General features: G+C 42.3%; 1 protein-coding gene across 1 annotated transcript; it reads left to right on the top strand.

The window, feature by feature from the left end:
* Positions 1-825: 825 nt before the first annotated feature.
* On the top strand, positions 826-15116 carry LOC115142576 (rho GDP-dissociation inhibitor 1-like). Its single transcript, XM_029682135.2, has 7 exons — positions 826-901; positions 6299-6331; positions 8065-8256; positions 8912-8995; positions 9836-9912; positions 10846-10909; positions 12235-15116. The coding sequence occupies exons 3-7, from the start codon at positions 8067-8069 to the stop codon at positions 12432-12434; spliced, it is 615 nt and encodes a 204-aa protein (XP_029537995.1). The 5' UTR covers positions 826-901; positions 6299-6331; positions 8065-8066; the 3' UTR covers positions 12435-15116.
* The last annotated feature ends 3930 nt before the right edge of the window (positions 15117-19046 follow it).

Genomic DNA, 19046 nt, shown 5'->3' with positions numbered 1-19046 from the left:
AAAGAGCTTATGTTAGTCCTGGACTATGCTTTATCTGTGTCCAGGAAACCGGTCCTAAAAGCCTATGGTCAATATGACGTCTGCATTGGCCGTGCATCATTTATGGTGATACAGCCTCTGCAGAAGTTGGGGCATTCATACTACTTGTGCTTTGTGGCGCAGACCTCTTGTGAAGTGAGTTTTTTTTTTTTTTACAGGGCCTTCCGCCAATCATGTCAAATACTATATTTGAGGCGGATGGTGATGTGGTGTGGAGCTCAATTTGGCCTCCGCGTGCCTCTAGAGGCTCCAATTATGTCACACCATTCACATGGTGCCTCAGACCACATTTTCACCTCGCGCATTAATTGACCTCAAGGGGTATTGTGTAAAATGTGTGGAAATGATTGAATTTCCAATGGTAGTTCACTACTGCTATATCAAATGCTTGTAAAAAGCTAAAGCCATTTATAACATGCTCAACACTTGTGAGATTGTCAAACACAATGTGTAATAACTTTTCATACTATTGTGGTTACTAAAATGTAAGGTATTAATTTTCAAATTAACATCACTGACTTGTTAGATTATTATTTGAAATGGTCAAAGAACTAGACGGACCAGTTGATTAGTCTTCTGTTAGCAATGAAGGATGGGGACCTAATAAAATATAATTTTCACTATTAAAATGATACACTAGCACTACTTGTTCAAGACTTCAAACTAGCCCCACCTAAAATCAATTCAGTGCGCGCGGCACCAGCAATTGCACGCCACCTGCATTGAGCGTGCGCGCCGCGGCATAGTTTCCGGAAACGAGTTGTATGGGGCGGCGCCGTTTCTTGTTCGCCATACTTGCACAGAGAAGAGCGACAGAAGCACTTATTCTTCAAGCGCCTGGGGAAAAAACAGCAGGAAAACGGTAAAGGCATGCTTTCACAACCTATACAATAGTTACCAATCAAGCATATGACGGTTCATTATGTTTAGACTTACTTTGTATCTGGTGTCATTTCCTCCCAACTTTGCTAGCAATTTGCTGAGTTGTGCTAGTATGTCAACCACGGTAACGTTAGCCTGCCAACGTATCTACATACTTCACACCCTGGCTGCAGCAGTGCCCATTTGTCGCCAGGGAAACGTGAAATAAACGTTGGTCTACTGTTAAGTTCCACTGCAGCAGAGCAACATATTATGTAAAAGAATAGTTTAGTTTAATTGGCTGGCTGGCAGGTAGCTAGGGAGTCCAACACCCATGTTGCTAATTAGCCAGCTAGCAATCCTCGTGCAGCTTGATGACTTGCGGCAGTGTCTAGCCGGTCAGAGACTAGCTAACACATTAGCTAGCTGGCTGTCTTTGACGTTTGGTTACGTTGTCGCCTGAAACAGTGCTAAATTCGACGATTAGGCAACCTTTGTTCTTAGATAGTTTAACACATGTTTAGCTTATTATTTAGCTATTCGTTGGGATTCTCCCAAGTCGGCACCTGTCCCTGTCAGTAACTACAGTAACCGGCCAGTCTTTCTTTGCAGCAAGCTAACGCTAAAGCTCAAGCTATTTAGCCACCTACAGACAACAAAAGAATGGACATGAGATTTCTTTGTTAGCTGTTTATCTTCCAGGAAGTAACACAGGTGCATAACGCGATGTTGATAGGATAACAATTGTATTTGCGTACTATATTGATCTGTAGTGCACACTGCATACCCAGTTTCATTGCAGCACAAATTATAATTTTACAGCTGGTGGCTGTGTACAGTATTGTCAGTGATTGCACAGGGGAAGGAGACTGTTCTGCACCTGTGCCGAGTAGAGTACAATACATTTTGTTCGCAAGTTTGAATGAATTATTAGTCATTATTTCAATTACAATCAATTTCATCCATTGATGTTTATTGATGCAAATTCTAGTTGGTGAATGTGAGAAAGGAAATTCATTAGCGTAGTTAGATTTGAGTTTCTTCTGTCAACCTGAATTTTAAGTACCACATTCTGTCTGCTAGAAAGATTTGACATCTTCATCTTAGACTGGGCGGGGTGTTGTGGACCCTTCAGACTGGAAGCCAGGATAACATTGATTGAGCCCTGTACGGTGGAACATCACGGCTCATTAAATAGAGCATCCATAAAGTTAGCATTTACTTGGAAATTGCTTTAAATTCTCATTATTTGTCAATGAATAAACAATCCCTCGTTACACTACTGTTCAACAGTTTGCGGTCACTTAGAAATGTCCTTGTTTTTTAAATATATATATTTTTTGTCCATTAAAATAGCATCAAATTGATCAGAAATACAATGTAAACATTGTAATGTTGGAAATGACTATTGTAGCTGGAAACGGCAGATTTTTTATGAAGTATCTACATAGGCATACAGTCCCATTATCAGCAACCATCACTCCTATGTTCCAATAGCACGTTGTGCTAGCTAATCCAAGGTTATCATTTTAAAAGGCTAATTGATCATTAGAAAACCTTATTGCAATTATATTAGCACAGCTGAAAACTGTTGTCCCGATTTAAAGAAGCAATAAAACTGGCCTTTAGACTAGTTGAGTATCAGGAGCATCAGCATTTGTGGGTTCGATTACAGGCTCAAAATGGCCAGAAACAAATAACTTTCTTCTGAAACTCGTCAGTCTATTCTTGTTCTGAGAGATGAAGGCTATTGCCAAGAAGATGCTGTGTACTACTCTCTTCACAGAACAGCGCAAACTGTATCTAACCAGAATAGAGAAGTGGGTGGGAGGCCCGGGTGCACAACTGAGCAAGAGGACCAGTACATTAATGTCCAGTACATTAATGTCACAAGTCCTCAACTGGCAGCTACATCAAATAGTACCTGCAAAAAACACCAGTCTCAACGTCAACAGTGAAGAGGCGACTCCGGGATGCTGGCCTTCCTCTGAGTTCCTCTGTCCAGTGTCTGTGTTATTTTGCCCATCTTAATCTTTTCTTTTTATTGGCAGTAAGTATCTGGTATCTGGTGTGACCACCATTTGCTTCATGCAGTTCGACACATCTCCTTCACTTAGAGTTGATCAGACTGTTGATTGTTGCCTGTGGAATGTTGTCCCACTCCTCTTCAATGGCTGTGTGAAGTTGCTGGTTATTGGCAGGAGCTGGACACACTGTCGTAAATGCAGATCCAGAGCATCCCAAACATGCTCAATGGGGGACATGTCTGGTAAATATACAGGAATGTCTGGTAAATATGAATGGCACGACAATGGACCTCAGGATCTCGTCACAGTATTTCTGTGCATTCAAATTGCCATTGATAAAATGCAATTATGTTCTTTGTCCGTGGCTTATGCCTGCCCACCATGGGGCACTCTGTTAACAACATTTACATCAGCAAACTGCTTGCCCACACAACGCCATCTGCCTGGTACAGTTGAAACCGGGATTCATCCTTGAAGAGCACACTTCGATGGCCACTGGCACGCTAGAGAAGTTGAGCGTTTTCCCACTGAAGCCAGTCACAATGCCGTATTGCAGTCCGGTCAAGACCCTGGTGAGGACGACGAGCACGCAGATGAGCTTCCCTGAGACGGTTTCTGACAGTTAATGCAGACATTCTTCACTTGTGCAAACCCACAGTTTCATTAGCTGTCCGGGTGGCTCGTCTCGGACCATCCCGCAGGCGAAGAAGCTGGATGTGGAGGTCCTGGGCTGGCGTGGTTACATGTGGTCTGCGTTTGTGAGGCCGGTTGGACGTACTGCCAAACAACGTTGGGGGTGGCTTATGATAATTTAATGTCTATTTCTCTTATCTGGCAACCGCTCTGTTGGACATTCCTGCAGTCAGCATGCCAATTGCACGCTCCCTCAACTTGAGACATCTGTGTTGTGACAACACTGCACATTTTAGGTGCCTTTAATTGCCCCTAGCACAATGAGAGATGTTTTGTGAGCAGTTGTTTCCAAGGCAAACTAGCCCTTTGTGAAATAGGCTACAGTTTTCATGTTACAAACTCTGACAGTAATCTATCATCAAATAGATCGTTAATATAGATGCGTGGAAGGGCTTTTTTTCAAATACAAAAGTAGAATGCATTCGTCCAATTAGTTGGAGTGTTTGCCGTCAAGGTTCCAAGTTGTCGTCAAGATGAGATGACCCGCCTTTCATATTAGGCCTGAATCATACTTGCAGACTCGGCCGTCGTACCGGCCCTTAAGCCTCTTCTAACAGCTTGTTGTTTGGCTCTTGTGTATGGTTGGTGGTTAAGTACTGGCATTAGGTCAATGGTGGAACTATGACGCTGTCACACGGAGGGTGGGCTTCTGTGAAACTCTTGAGGCCAGCTCACATAAACACATTAGAAACAACTCAATTCAGCACACAGTTTCCGTTAGGAAAATGTATTTTGATTTACTGGACGCATATGCATCGGGTGCGTAACCTAATTAGGGCGTCCACCCACGGTACTCAGTAAGACACAAATCCCATTATGGTAATTCATTTTAACAGAAAATGTAAATGAACCTTTTGACCGATATGGTATTTCCATCAATCCATGGTATTTCCATCAATGAATAGGTTAAAAAGCATTATTTCGCAATGGGATTTTATTTCCTCCTTCCGGACAATTGGCCAGTGCCAATTGTATTCATTGGCTTTTTTTTTTTTTAACACGTATTTCCCAAAAGCCGGAAACCCTGACGCAGCAGTACTTATTTATTTCCCATTTTTCTTTTGTTTTATGGTGTATTTTTTGTCCTTATCTTTGTTCCCCTGTAGATTGGCTTTAGTGAGGGATTAGTTTCCTAATACTTGTACTATGCACTGTACACCATACAAAACTCCAAAACGAACTGCATCATTCTTTCTCTCTGCTCCATTTTCCTCCAAATCAAAGTCCCACACCAGGCTGCTAGTCAGATTTTTAAGTCTTACACTCTTTGATTAACAAGGATACAGGTGTGCATTTAACTCTTAAGACTAAACGCCAACATTGAAATACTTTCCCTCTCCCAAGCCCCAGCAAAGAATGATAGGTCAACAACATCAAGTGGAAAATAACTTTATTAGCCTAAAACACATGGACGTTGATGGAACTGAAACTCCATTCCGAGCGCTGGCTTTGCAGTAGTAGTGGCAGACACAGACAGAGGATTCATGATTAGGCTATTGTGGGAGAGAACGCCTTATTGGGAATGTTGGACTCTTCTTGGCATAAACACAGCTCTTCCTGCTTTTGTGAGCCCCTCCAGTTGTCGTGACTCGAGTATTTTGAGGAGAGGCCTCTCATTCCAATTATAACCCCTGGATAGCGATGACTCATCTGGAGTGTGTTTTATTGGCCATCTTGTTTGTTGTGAATGCCATTAGGCTTGCTGTCAAACGGTTTTTAGTTAGCATCAAATGAAGTCGGCATGAGTTCAAAGGACAGAGGTGGACAGGTTGAGTTTTGAGAAGCAATTTCAAGAACTGTTTCATTCAGATTTTATTTTTATTTACCTTTATTTAACTAGGCAAGTCAGTTAAGAACAAATTCTTATTTTCAATGACGGCCTAGGAACAGTGGGTTAATGCCTGTTCAGGGGCAGAACGACAGATTTGTACCTTGTCAGCTCGGCGATTTGAACTTGCAACCTTCCGGTTACTAGTCCAACACCCTAACCACTAGGCTACCCTGCCGCCCCTTGAGGAAAGCCCCACAAATTAAGCCTGGAAGTTGTCCCAGATCCAAACATAAGTTTTGTCATTACAACCACCTTAGGAGTTGGCCATTACAGATCTGTGTCAAACAGGCAAAAACAACATCTAAGGACCATGTTCATTGATTGCATTGATCTAAAGAATGTAGCCTACATGTGGTCTATTTTAGGAGCATGTGAATTCTGTATGTCAACATTCTTTTGACCACATCTGTCAGCGTAGTTGAACTCACTTGATACAGTGACGTCTTGCTTTCATTCTTTAACATATGACAGGTAAGTAGATTGGTGTGAGCTTGTTTTGATAAGTCAGGCTAAGAGGCCCCTGGAGACTAGAGGTCGACAGATTAATCGGAATGGCCGATTAATTCGGGGATGAGTTCAAGTTTTCATAACAATCGAAAATCTGTATTTTTGGGCGCCGATTTGACGGTTTTTATTTATTTATTATACCTTTATTTAACTAGGCAAGTCAGTTAAGAACACATTCTTATTTTCAATGAGGGCCTAGAAACGGTGGGTTAACTGCCTCGTTCAGGGGCAGAACGACAGATTTTCACCTTGTCAGCTTGGGAGATCCAATCTTGCAACCTTACAGTTAACTAGTCTAACGCTATAACGACCTGCCTCTCTCTCGTTGCACCCCACACAGAGACTGCCTGTTACGCGAATGCAGAAAGCCAAGGTAAGTTGCTAGCTAGCATTAAACTTATCTTATAAAAAACAATTAATCATAATCACTAGTTAACTACACATGGTTGATGATATTACTAGATATTATCTAGCGTGTCCTGCGTTGCATATTATCTGACTGAGCAAGCATACAAGTATCTAAGTATCTGACTGAGCGATGGTAGGAAGAAGCAGGCGCGTAAACATTATTTCAAACAGCACTTTTGTGCGTTTTGCCAGCAACTCTTCGTTGTGTGTCAAGCATTGCGCTGTTTATGACTTCAAGCCTACCAACTCCCGAGATGAGGCTGGTGTAACCGAAGTTAAATGGCTAGCTAGTTAGCGCGCGCTAATAGAGTTTCAAACGTCACTCGCTCTGAGCCTTCTAGTAGTTGTTCCGCTTGCTCTGCATGGGTAACGCTGCTTCGATGGTGGCTGTTGTCGTTGTGTTGCTGGTTCGAGCCCAGGGTGGAGACGGACGGAAGCTATACTGTTACACTGGCAATACTAAAGTGCCTATAAGAACATCCAATAGTCAAAGGGCGGCAGTGTAGCCTAGTGGTTAGAGCATTGGACTAGTAACCGAAAGGTTGCAAGTTCAAATCCCCGAGCTGACAAGGTACAAATCTGTCATTCTGCCCCTGAACAGGCAGTTAACCCACTGTTCCTAGGCCGTCATTGAAAATAAGAATTTGTTCTTAACTGACTTGCCTAGTTAAATAAAGGTAAAAAAAAAAAAAAAAGGTTAGTGAAATACAAATGGTATAGAGGGAAATAGTCCTATAATAACTACCACCTAAAACTTCTTACCTGGGAATATTGAAGACTCATGTTAAAAGGAACCACCAGCTTTCATATGTTCTCATGTTCTAGGCAAGGAACTGAAACGTTAGCTTTCTTACATAGCACATATTGCACTTTTACTTTCTTCTCCAACACTTTGTTTTTGCATTATTTAAACCAAATTGAACATGTTTCATTATTTACTTGAGGCTAAATTGATTTTATTGATCTATTATATTAGGTTAAAATAATTCAGTATTGTTGTAATTGTCATTATTAGAAATTAAAAATTTAAAAAATCGTCCGATCAATTGGTATCGGCTGTTTTGGTCCTCCAATAATCGGTATCGGCGTTGAAAAATCATAATCGGTCGACCTCTACTGGAACCAATGGTTCTGAGAAACTGACTGTGTTTGATTGGTCTGTATATTTAGAACAACCCCTCTGGTGGTTCCCTCAATGCTAAGGAACACAGCCCCTGCTCCTCTGACCTCAATCGTGTGTGTGTGTGTGTTAGGGGCCCGTGTCATGCGACTTTTCACACATGACCTCATTCGATGGTGATGGTCTCCCACCAGTGCTGACGCTGTTTCAGTGTGCCCAGATTTTTCACATTTGTCCCAGGATTAAGTCATTGGTAGTAAAAGAAGACTTCTCACTCAATGATCAACACTTTATTTAAAAATATTTAAAAAGGTGATTTTTTTGGTTCTTCCGATCAGGGAACCTTTCTGCATTTTAGTTCATTGTTTGTTGCCTTGTGTGATGTCATAGCAGCATTTCATAGTAATTGATGAGATGCTGTCATCCTTTTATTTGAGTAGAATATACTACATCTGAGAAGAAACAACATGCGAGGAGTAGCGATTTAACGGAACTATTTATTTGCCAACAATATTGGTTGTACCATTCCTCCTCTCTCTCCCTCTCTTCTTCCTCTTCCCCTCTCTCTCTCGCCACAGACATGGCTGAGGACGATTTGACTCCGGAGCAGCTCGCAGCCATCGCTGCGGAAAATGACGTGGGCGAGACGGTCAACTACAAGCCCCCGGCCCAGAAGACCCTGCAGGAGATCCAGGAGCTGGACCAGGATGACGAGAGCCTCCGGAAGTACAAGGAGGTTCTGCTAGGAGCCGGCGCTGCTGCTGTCGCTGGTGAGTGTGTGTGTGTCATTTCTCTCTCAATACTTGTGTTTGTCTGCCTGGCGTCTGCTTAGTATCTTAACGGGTCAATAAGACACTGCTTAGATCTGGGAAAAGGCTATAGCTAATGCCCAGAGACTGTTTATCTCAGAATAAACAAATGCTTCTTTAATGTTGGGGCCCTTCCAAATAATGGATAGCTGTCATGATTTCAGCTCTCATCTGGGTGAGACCTTTGGACAGCTGGTTATTACTGATAGTATACATGCAGTCCTCGTTCCTCAATGTTGCCTCTAAGAAAAGGGCCTCTAAGAAGTCTTGGTCTGTACAATCGATTAGAAGTTGTAATGTTTAAATGGAAGCCTAGGTAAGGGCCAGAAGTTCACATATATCAAAAATTGGATGTATTCAATTCAGTTGTCATTCAGACACAAATGCAGAATTATATAAAAATACATTTAAGTGATGTCTTTGTGCTAAATGTCAGATTATAAAATATGTTTGATGTATTTTCACACTGAATGACCTATTAAGTCTAAAGGTCTGAAACCAACCATTTACAAACATTACATATCATACAAACCTATGGTTAAGTAAGTAGGGTGTGAGGTTGCTGTGGGTCAGTTACGTGATCCTTATGGATGTTCTTTGTCTGGTCTTGTTACAGATCCCAGCGTTCCCAACGTCCAGGTGACACGGTTGACACTGATGTGTGAGACTGCCCCGAACCCACTGACCCTGGACCTTCAAGGTGAGCTATAATGCTGTAGTACTTTGTTTACTGTAATCCCCAGAAATTGACATCTTATCGTACGAGCGTCTCAAAGCATGGGGGAAATGGTTCCGTGTGTAACTAACTGGCGCTGACAAACTGATCTGTTAGCCCGTGTTCTAAGAAAAGACCTGCTACTGTCACCTGACTCTCTTGAGGTGAGCAGGAGACCTTGTGCTGCTGAACAGAATGACCTGAGTCATCCTGAATGACGCAGGCCAGTGCCAGTAAAAAAAATGCGTGCATCATACTCGTATGTACTTGTAGTGATGATTGGTCGGTCATAAACTAACACAGAAAAAGGGTTCCTGAGGAACAGTATAACACAGACACTCGTGTCAGCGGTAACATGCACTAAACGGTGAATGAATAGGAATAAATTGGGTGTCTTTTGAACATTTCAAAGCCTTACCTCATGGTCTTTCCATGTACAGCACATGGAAAATTCTGGGGTAAAAACTGGTTTGACGCATTCCTCGTGGGGGGAATAAAGAGAATACTGTATTGCTTCTGTTTCCCCAGTCCAGTTTGTTACACTGCTAGATGTTGAGCGAGAGTGCTGCAGCACAGCTAGAAGGCAGTATTAAAACCCCTGATTAAGTGTGCTAATGAGGCAGTGCCACCGCTGGGCTGAGATAATGACCCTCGCTGAGTTGTCAGAGCTGCCTAGGACTCTACATGACTGTTAAAGACATCCTGCTTTCACACTCCACACTGGGGCCTTGTGGATGGCAGTCCCCTGCTGCATGCCCTAGTTAGTTAGTGTGTGTGTGTTGGAGAAACCTTACTGTTTTTTTCCCCTCGTTGTCTTTCTAACAGGAGATCTGGAGGCCTTTAAGAAGCAGTCCTTTATCCTGAAGGAGGGAGTGGAGTACAGAATAAAGATCAGCTTCAAAGTGAGAGCACAGCCAAAATAAAGGAAGCACCAACATAAAGTGCCTTAATAGGGCGTTGGGCCACCACGGGGCAGAACAGCTTCAATGCACCTTTGCATAGATTCTACAAATGTCTGGAACTCTGTTGGAGGGATGTGACACCAATCTTCCATGAGAAATTCCATAATTTTATGTTTTGTTGATGGTGAAGGAAAACGCTGTCTCAAGCGCCGCGCCTGAATCTCCCATAAGTGTTCAATTGGTTTGAGATCTGGTGACTGAGACTGCCATGGCAAATAGTTTACATTGTTTTCATGCTCATCAAACCATTCAGTGACCACTCGTGGCCTGTGGATGGGGGGGCATTGTCATCCTATAGGGGCATAGCCAAGGTAGCCAAAATAATCGCCGCCCAGCATTTTTATGCAAGACTCGAAGCATGATGGGATGTTCATTTCTTATTGAAACCAGGAGCCACACCTGCGTGTAAGCACCTGCTTTCAATATACTTTGTATCCCTCATTTACTGAAGTGTTTCCATTATTTTGGCAGTTACCTGTACAATATGTAAGATATTGCACAAAACAATTAAATTGAACTACATTGATTCTCTCAAAGGGGAATCGATGTAGTTAGATTTATTTGAATGAAAGCTGTTTGTATGAAGACCCCATCAGTTAATAAATGCAGAAGACACATTTCAGTTGAATGCATTGTTGTTCAACTGGCCCGGTATCCTCCTTTCACTTTCCCCATAAAAAGGCGGTGGCTATACTTTTCTCCCCCACTAGAAATCAAACACTCAGATTGTGCTGTTAATGAACTTGTCTTACCTGTAGGTATTGTATTTTTCAGATTTCATGGTTCAATAGGTCTTTAAATGGCCTATTTCTGTCAGATGTGCTTGCGATAAGCTAGATTGATTTTCCACTAACAATGTCTCGTTCTCTGCAGGTGAACAAGGAGATTGTTTCGGGACTCAAGTATGTCCAGCAGACCCACAGGAAAGGAGTGAGAAGTGAGTGCTTGCTGCTTCCTATCCCTCTTGTTTGTTCCCTCCTGACCTCCATCTCAACCTCACAGGCCTTCCTCCCATACTAAATGTGGGAAATTATGCCCTAGACTCCAGTTTCCCACCGCCATCAGTTTCTGCAGATTTCTCTGTTATGGGAATGTACTAGGTGATACATTGTCATGGTTTCCAAATGTTGGTCCTAACAGAATTGAAGAGATAAGTGGCATAATGCCACATCAACACCTTTTCTTTAGACAATAAGGGAATCAGTTTAAATGAATTAGTTCAATGAAGAGCTGTAAACACTTATGGCCTGTGGAGACTACCATTGTTTAATGACGTTGACAGACGGCCCCGGCCCACACACTGCCTTCCCTTTTTAATCTGCCAAGAGAAACCGGCAGAAGGGCCAGGGACTGAAATTGAGATATTGTTTCAAACCGGATGCACAAGTCAAGGCTGAAAAACAGACTCAACACTGTCAATAGGGATATTATTGAGAGATTGTTTAGATTTTTCCTGAGCAGAAAAGGGCAGGTTTGTTTGAAACTGGATGCAAGTTTAGGCACAAAACAGCCTGTTGTGTCAATTGCTTTATTAGTGAGTCGTGTTTGTGAGGCTTATTGAGAAATCAACAGATGAAAAATAAATTAGAGCAGACCTCCTGAGTGGCGCAGCGGTCTATGGCACTGCTATGCAGTGCTTGAGGCGTCACTACAGACCCGGGGTCAATCCAAGGCTATGTCACAGCCGGCCGTGACCAGGAGACCCATGAGGCGGCGCAAAATTGGCCCTATGTTGTTAGGGAAGGGTTTGGCCGACTGGGATTCCATTATCCCATTGTGCTCTAGCGACTCCTTCTGGTGGGCCGGGCACCTGCAAGCTGACTTTTAGTCCCCAGCTGGACAGTGTGTCCTCCGACACATTGGTGCGGCTGGCTTCCGGGTTAAGCGAGCTGTGTCAAGAAGCAGTGCGGCTTGGCAGGGTCGTGTTTCGGAGGATGCATGGCTCTCGACCTTCACCTCTCCCGAGTCTGTAGGGGAGTTGCAGCGATGGGGCAGGACTGTAACTACCAATTGGTTTTTTGGGGGAGAAAGGGGGGTAAAAGTACAAAAAAATCAATAAGTTGTCGCAAAACAGTCATTAGTCATGTTTTTCATTAGTCTTGTTTATTGCTAACTTTCTTCCCAGAGAGCTAGTATAGTAGTTACTAGTTACTCCTTGTTTCATTCAGTTTTCTGTTTAGTGCCTAATGAACACCACCCTGTATTTTTTTTTGTCCTCCCTGGTGATTCAAACAGCCCTTCTTTTCTCTCTTGTCTCTGTAGTTGACAAGTCAGACTACATGGTGGGGAGCTATGGGCCGAGGCCAAATGAGTACGACTTCCTGACCCCGCTGGAGGAGGCTCCTAAAGGCATGCTGGCCCGCGGCACCTACAACATCAAGTCCAAGTTCACCGACGACGATAAGCACGACCACCTTTCCTGGGAGTGGAACCTCAACATCAAGAAAGACTGGAAAGACTAAGAAAGAGGCCTTCAAAACCAAACCCCACAACCATGTCCCCATTTCTCCACAAGTTTATTTTCTTCTACTTCATCCCATCCTCATGTCTTCAATCTTCATTCCGACCCTTCCATCCCTCTCTCGTCTCTCCCACGTTTCTCCCCATTTATCCGTCTGCATTAGTAGCAGCAGCAGAAGCAACGGCCCCCTCTGTCCGTCCATCCCCCCTCTGCTTTCATTGGTTGCACAAAGTCCACCATAATTGATTCACTGTCCTCAACCTGCCAGTGCAGTCAATAATGTGATTTTGCCGTGTTTTGTATATACATATATATCCACACTATGAGTTTGGAATAATATTGTTAAAATGATGATAATGCCCTTTCAGTGTTGGAGCTGTTTGAAAAGACTGCCTTGGTGGGATGGAGTTTTGGCCCCCTGGTGACTTCACCAGTCAGTAAATTAGTTAATAGACCAATAAAGAATAGTTCCAAACCTCTCTGCCAATAACAGCTAGTTTTCCCTTCCCCACTGAGGCCACTCCCAGACAGTCCTAGCCAAATTCTTGCTTGAGAAATTGCTCTTTGCTAAGAAGCTATTTTAGTTTTTTTGGCCATAGTTTTCAATTAAAATCACTGTAAGGTACTTAATTGTTACCCAGAAATGAATAGATATATAAAAACGGCTGCATTGGACCTTTTTAAGTCATAGCTGTACTGTGCAGGATCTGTCCTCCAACCCCCCACCCCTTAATGTTTGTCCTGCTTGAAGAGATTAAACCCCACTTTGCTCCCTAAATGGTCTTCCTGTCAGTAAGAAGTACACGTGGAAAAGCAAGTGTACAATCAACTTTTCATTTTGCCTTTTTTTTATATATATATGAATACTAGTATACTGTGGCTTTGTTCATGTCACTGTTGATATTAATCAGCTTTTATGGTCATTCCTTCCCCGCCATCTTGTTCTGCCCCCTTTTAGCATTCCTTTGCTTGCCTCCTTGCTAGTTGTTTTTTAATATATTTTACCAAGACCTGCCTTGTTAAAGATATTCTCCTGAACTTTTGTATTATTTTTTGCCAGTGGTTCTGAAAGTAGCACCCATGAGCCAAAAGTAGTCCCCAAAATTGCATGTGTCACAAATGTGCAGATATGTGCAGCACGTCATTGCTCTCTCTCGCTCTATTGTGTGTGGGTCTTGCTAGCCGTCACTGGTGAGGGGCTGAAGCTCATTGGCTGAAACTTGAATTACTAAGGGGCTTGCCCAAGTGGGGGTGAATATAGGGAAAAAAGTTCTGGAGCATGTCTTTTAAACATACAGTGAATTAATAATGAGCTGCTTTACTTCAGCTCCTCCCACCCCCCTTAAATGTATTAACCCTTTCCTCTTACATGGGGATTGGGGCCACGGTCACCTAATGTAGCAGGTGTAAAAAAAAAACATCTGAAACTAGATCTCCTACATAAGAGGTATTCAACTCTTACCCTACGAGGTCCGCAGCCTGCTGGTTTTCTGTTGTATGTGGAGGAGGCGTGTCGCCTTGTTAATGTCCAAAAGCGGAAGTCCATTTACCCTGAAAACAGGAACTTCCAGTTGTTGGGGACTCGGCAGAGGCTAGGGCCAAGGAAGTGAAAGATATCATAACATTGGATGAAAAAAAGGGGCGTATGCCCCAGTGCTGCCTTATACCGAAATATCAAAATAATCAGTAGCTCACCAATAATCAGTTTACTACTCTTGTGCAGTTATCATGGTGGTGCACTAACAGATGGTGCATGACTTGGGCTGTATGTTGTATATTTCATGTGGTGCTTGCCATCAGGTAGACTCACTCAAGGGCATATTGTACTATCAACTGTTCACCATCTTAATCTCTGCTAGTTGTGATTCTCCCTGTAAAGTTTACACACATGCTGCTCCTGGCCTGTTTTGTCTAAACTCAACCTCCGCTAAACACAAGTAAACATGGTAGTTAGAATGAGAATAGAATACACCACCTAGAATTTACCCATGTGTTTTTTCCTTGCCCACCCCAGCAGGCCACGTCATCATTATTAACACACTTGTGTTCCTTAGCCATGAGGCCTTATCGTCGACTTTGGTCGCGTGAAAAAGAAAGACCACGATTTTGTATTTTGTTTTGCCTTAATGTACATCAAAAATCCAATTTCCCACCTCCCCCCTCACTCACATTTTGTTACGACCCTTAGAGCCTGCTGTCGGAGGTCAAATGAGATGACAAGTACCAGAGAAAGCACAGGAGTAGAGAATGACTCACCGTCTGCTGCTGGAGACATTGACGGTGTTTCAGCTCTCATTAGGAACAGGAGCTGGTAGGGTTAAGATATACACCTCCACAGTCAGGCCCCAGCCTTTGCCCAATGACATATTGACGGAAAGAGACGTTGATGGAAAAATTGTAGCATTTGCACAGAGTAGGATGTGCTAGCAGAACATACGTGATACTGTTTGAGTATGTTAAGAGGGAGGGATTTTGGATCAGAAAGTGGAATTGACATGTACTGTACCCTAAGCATATGGATGTAAAAGTGTTTCAGATATTGTGAATGATCTTATGCTTTCCCATACATTCCTTCACACATTGTACAGTTTCAATGAAGATGCTGGCATGCTGGTGGGGTTGTATAAATATTTGATCATTTGTGATTGCTCTTCTTGGACAATAAAGATGTTGCTCAACTTGGCCTGTTGTGTACAGAGTGTCTCTGGTTTTCAAAGTAACAAAGTTGATTTGTGGGTAAAATAAATGAAACCATTATTTCCAGTATTGATCTATTCAGCAATCACATTTGACAATGTCTCAAAATATTTGTACTAGTCACATGATATTTTTAGGCTAGTTGCCAATCATCAAAAACAGGCTTACATTTTTTAGAGAACGCTACCTGAGGTATAACAAAGCACAACCATGTTTTTCCATGTCTCTTAAGTTATCCCATATATGGATGGTTGTATACAATAATCCTATTGCAAAAGTGGTTAAATTGAAAGATATGGTGACACACACCCTTAACTCAAACAGTGCAGAATAATGCCTGGCTGGAGGGGGAGTGAGCCACCTAAGCTCATGTAACCCAAAATTGCAAGCTCTGATATTGCTATAATTTGGTATACACGTAATCAATGGTCTGCTCTACATAGACACATCAAGAGCATTAGGATATCTTAAAGCATGTAGGAAATAGACCTGTAAGCACACAGATACAATAGGGCGACATGTCAATCATGAATATGATGATTAAACTTCACTTTTCTGGTAGCTGTTCAAACAACTTTACATGTCAAATTTGCTGTCATTCAGTTCTGTATGGTACAGTCTGACAAAAATGTATAGTGGCCAGACACTAAAAACTGTATTTATTTCCAGTCAAAGGTCCCTCTGTGAATTTCACATGTTTAGCCACTACTCTTGCAATTACGTTAGGGGGGGTCCCCCTAGATATGACAGCAAACCTTCTTGCCACAGCTCACATTGATGTGCCATCCTGGATGAGCTGCACTACCTGAGCCACTTGTGTGGGTTGTAGACTCCGTCTCATGCTACCACTAGAGTGAAAGCACCGCCAGCATTCAGAAGTGACCAAAACATCAGCCAGGAAGCATAGGAACTGAGAAGGGGTCTGTGGTCACCACCTGCAGAACCACTCCTTTATTGGGGGTGTCTTGCTAATTGCCTATAATTTCCACCTGTTGTCTATTCCATTTGCACAACAGCATGTGAAGTTTATTGTCAATCAGTGTTGCTTCCTACGTGGACAGTTTGATTTCACAGAAGTGTGATTGACTTGTAGTTACATTGTGTTCTTTAAGTGTTCCCTTTATTTTTTTGAGGGGTGTATATATATTTTTTAAAGGCAGCAGACTGCTTGTCATGGCAACACAAAGTATTCCAAGTCATGAGCCTCTTTGGGGATCAATGAGGCATTTGGGAGGCTCCAACTAAAGGAAAGAGAATCCTGGACTCTAACAACCTCTCTCTATCCCTACAACTTTCCCTCACTGTGGTATAACTTGCCCCTCCAGGATTGAGCTCTTAAGTCACCCCTTTACAGACCCGGTGCCAGGTTTGTTTCTTTGGGGGGAGGGGGGGGGTAGTAATGAATATAGGCTACAAGATAGATAGGGAGATTCACCTATTATAAACCGCCTATGTGACTGGAGCCATACACACAGCTGTCTTACCAAAATGATGCAAACTAAATCCTGAAAGTAGTCGCCTAGTTATTTATACATACAAATAAAAAGGGCCAAATTCTGACCTGAGTTAAGCGTGTGTAAATGGACCATAAGCTGATGGAAAATATGAACACAACATGCAACAATTTTAATAAAAGGAAATCAGTCATATAAGGAAATCAGTCAATTGAAATAAATGCAATATGTGCTAATCTATGGATTTCACATGACTTGGTCACAAATACCATAAAAAAAAAGGTAGGGAGTGTCGTGTCTTTGGCATCATTAAACTGATTAATCATGTAACTGTAATTAACTAGGAAGTCGGGGCACCAAGGAAAATATTAAAATTAAAGTTATAATTTTTCTAATATAACTTATTTTCATTTTCATATCTGATCAATAGTCTGATTAATGAATTCTTCTTTACCTCACGTTAGTCTCATTCCAAACGCCGTAAATTGTTGGTGTTCTGCACGAACCCAGTCTTCATTCACTATGAGTCATCCATACATCAATTGTCTGAAATCATTTATTTACTAACTAAGTAATTCACAGAAATGCATAAACAAACAGTAGATAGTTACAGTCGTATGAAAAAGTTTGGGCACCCCTGACAATTTATAAATAATTGGGTGTTTGGATCAGCAATTTCATTTTGATCTATCAAATAACTGATGGACACAGTAATATTTCAGTAGTGAAATTAGGTTTATTGGATTAACAGAAAATGTGCAATATGCATCAAAACAAAATGAGACAGGTGCATAAATTTGGGCACCCCAATAGAAAAATCACATCAATATTTGGTAGAGCCTCCTTTTGCCAAAATAACAGCCTTTAGACACTTCCCATAACCTCTAATGAGTGTCTGGATTCTGGATGAAGGTATTTTGGACCATTCCTCCTTACAAAACATCTCCAGTTCAGTTAGGTTTGATGGTTGCCGAGCATGGACAGCCCGCTTCAAATCATCCCACAGATTCTCAATGATATTCAGGTCTGGGGACTGGGATGGCCATTCCAGAACATTGTACTTGTTCCTCTGCATAAATGCCCGGGGAGATCTTGAGCAGTGTTTTGGGTCGTTGTCTTGTTGAAATATCCAGCCCCGGCGTAACTTCAACTTTGTGACTGATTTTTCAACATTATTCCCAAGAATCTGCTGATATTGAGTGGAATCCATGTGACCCTCAACTTTAACAAGATTCCCAGTACTGGCACTGGCCACACAGCATGATGGAACCCCCACCATCATGGGGGTAGCATTTCACTGTGGGTAGCAGGTGTTTTTCTTGGAACGCTGTGTTCTTTTGCCGCCATGCAATAACGTCCCTTGTTATGACCAAATAACTCAATCTTTGTTTCATCAGTCCACAGCACCTTATTCCAAAATGAAGCTGGCTTTTCCAAATGTGCGTTTGCATACCTCAAGTGACTCTGTTTGTGGCGTGTGTGCAGAAAAGGCTTCTTCCGCATCACTCTCCCATACAGCTTCTCCTTGTGCAAAGTGCGCTGAATTGTTGAACGATGCACAGTGACACCATCTGCAGCAAGATGATTTTGTAGGTCTTTGGAGGTGGTCTGTGAGCTGTTTTTGACCGTTGTCACCATCCTTCGCCTTTGCCTCTCCGATATTTTACTTGGCCTGCCACTTCGGGCCTTAACAAGAACTGTGCCTGTGGTCTTCCATTTCCTCACTATGTTCCTCACAGTGGACACTGACAGCTTAAAATCTCTTCGATAGCTTTTTGTAGCCTTCCTCTAAACCATAATGCTGAACAACCTTTGTTTTCAGGTCATTTGAGAGTTGTTTTGAGGCCCCCATGTTGCCACTCTTCAGAGGAGAGTCAAAGAGAACAACAACTTGCAATTGGCCTTAAATACCTTTTCTCATGATTGGATGCACTTGTCTATGAAGTTCAAGGCTTAATTAGCTCACCAAACCAATTGTGTGTTCCAATTCATCAGTGCTAAGAAGTTACAGGTATTCAAATCAACAGAATGACAAGGGTGCCCACATTTTTGCATAGCCTATTTTTCACATCTGATTTAATTTCATACAACTTCATATTGCTACACTAAAAATCCTTGTCTGGACAATACCCCAGTACTTTTATTAGAAAATGAATGGCATGCCACTGTGATCATTTTCTGTGACGACAGAGTAAATTATTATGCAGCCTCAGAGGGGTGCCCAAACTTTTTCATACGACTGTACAAGGAAATGATAATAGAGTTTCCCTAGTAGGATAAACCGGTATCGCGGCTTGGTGTACAAACGGGAAGTGGGGGTCGACTGAGATAAGACAACACACAGTTGATAAGTATAACAATTTAAATGCTAATCCTTCGCACATGAACGCTCACTCTTTCGCGAATAATTGCAATCAATATATATATTTACGCTCAGTGTGTCGTCGGGATCCCTGTTGAAA

This window comes from Oncorhynchus nerka, linkage group LG15 (assembly GCF_034236695.1).
Source record: "Oncorhynchus nerka isolate Pitt River linkage group LG15, Oner_Uvic_2.0, whole genome shotgun sequence".
NCBI lineage: Eukaryota > Metazoa > Chordata > Actinopteri > Salmoniformes > Salmonidae > Oncorhynchus > Oncorhynchus nerka.
Note: the sequence above shows the minus strand (reverse complement) of the source record. Positions and strands in the feature narration are given on the sequence as shown.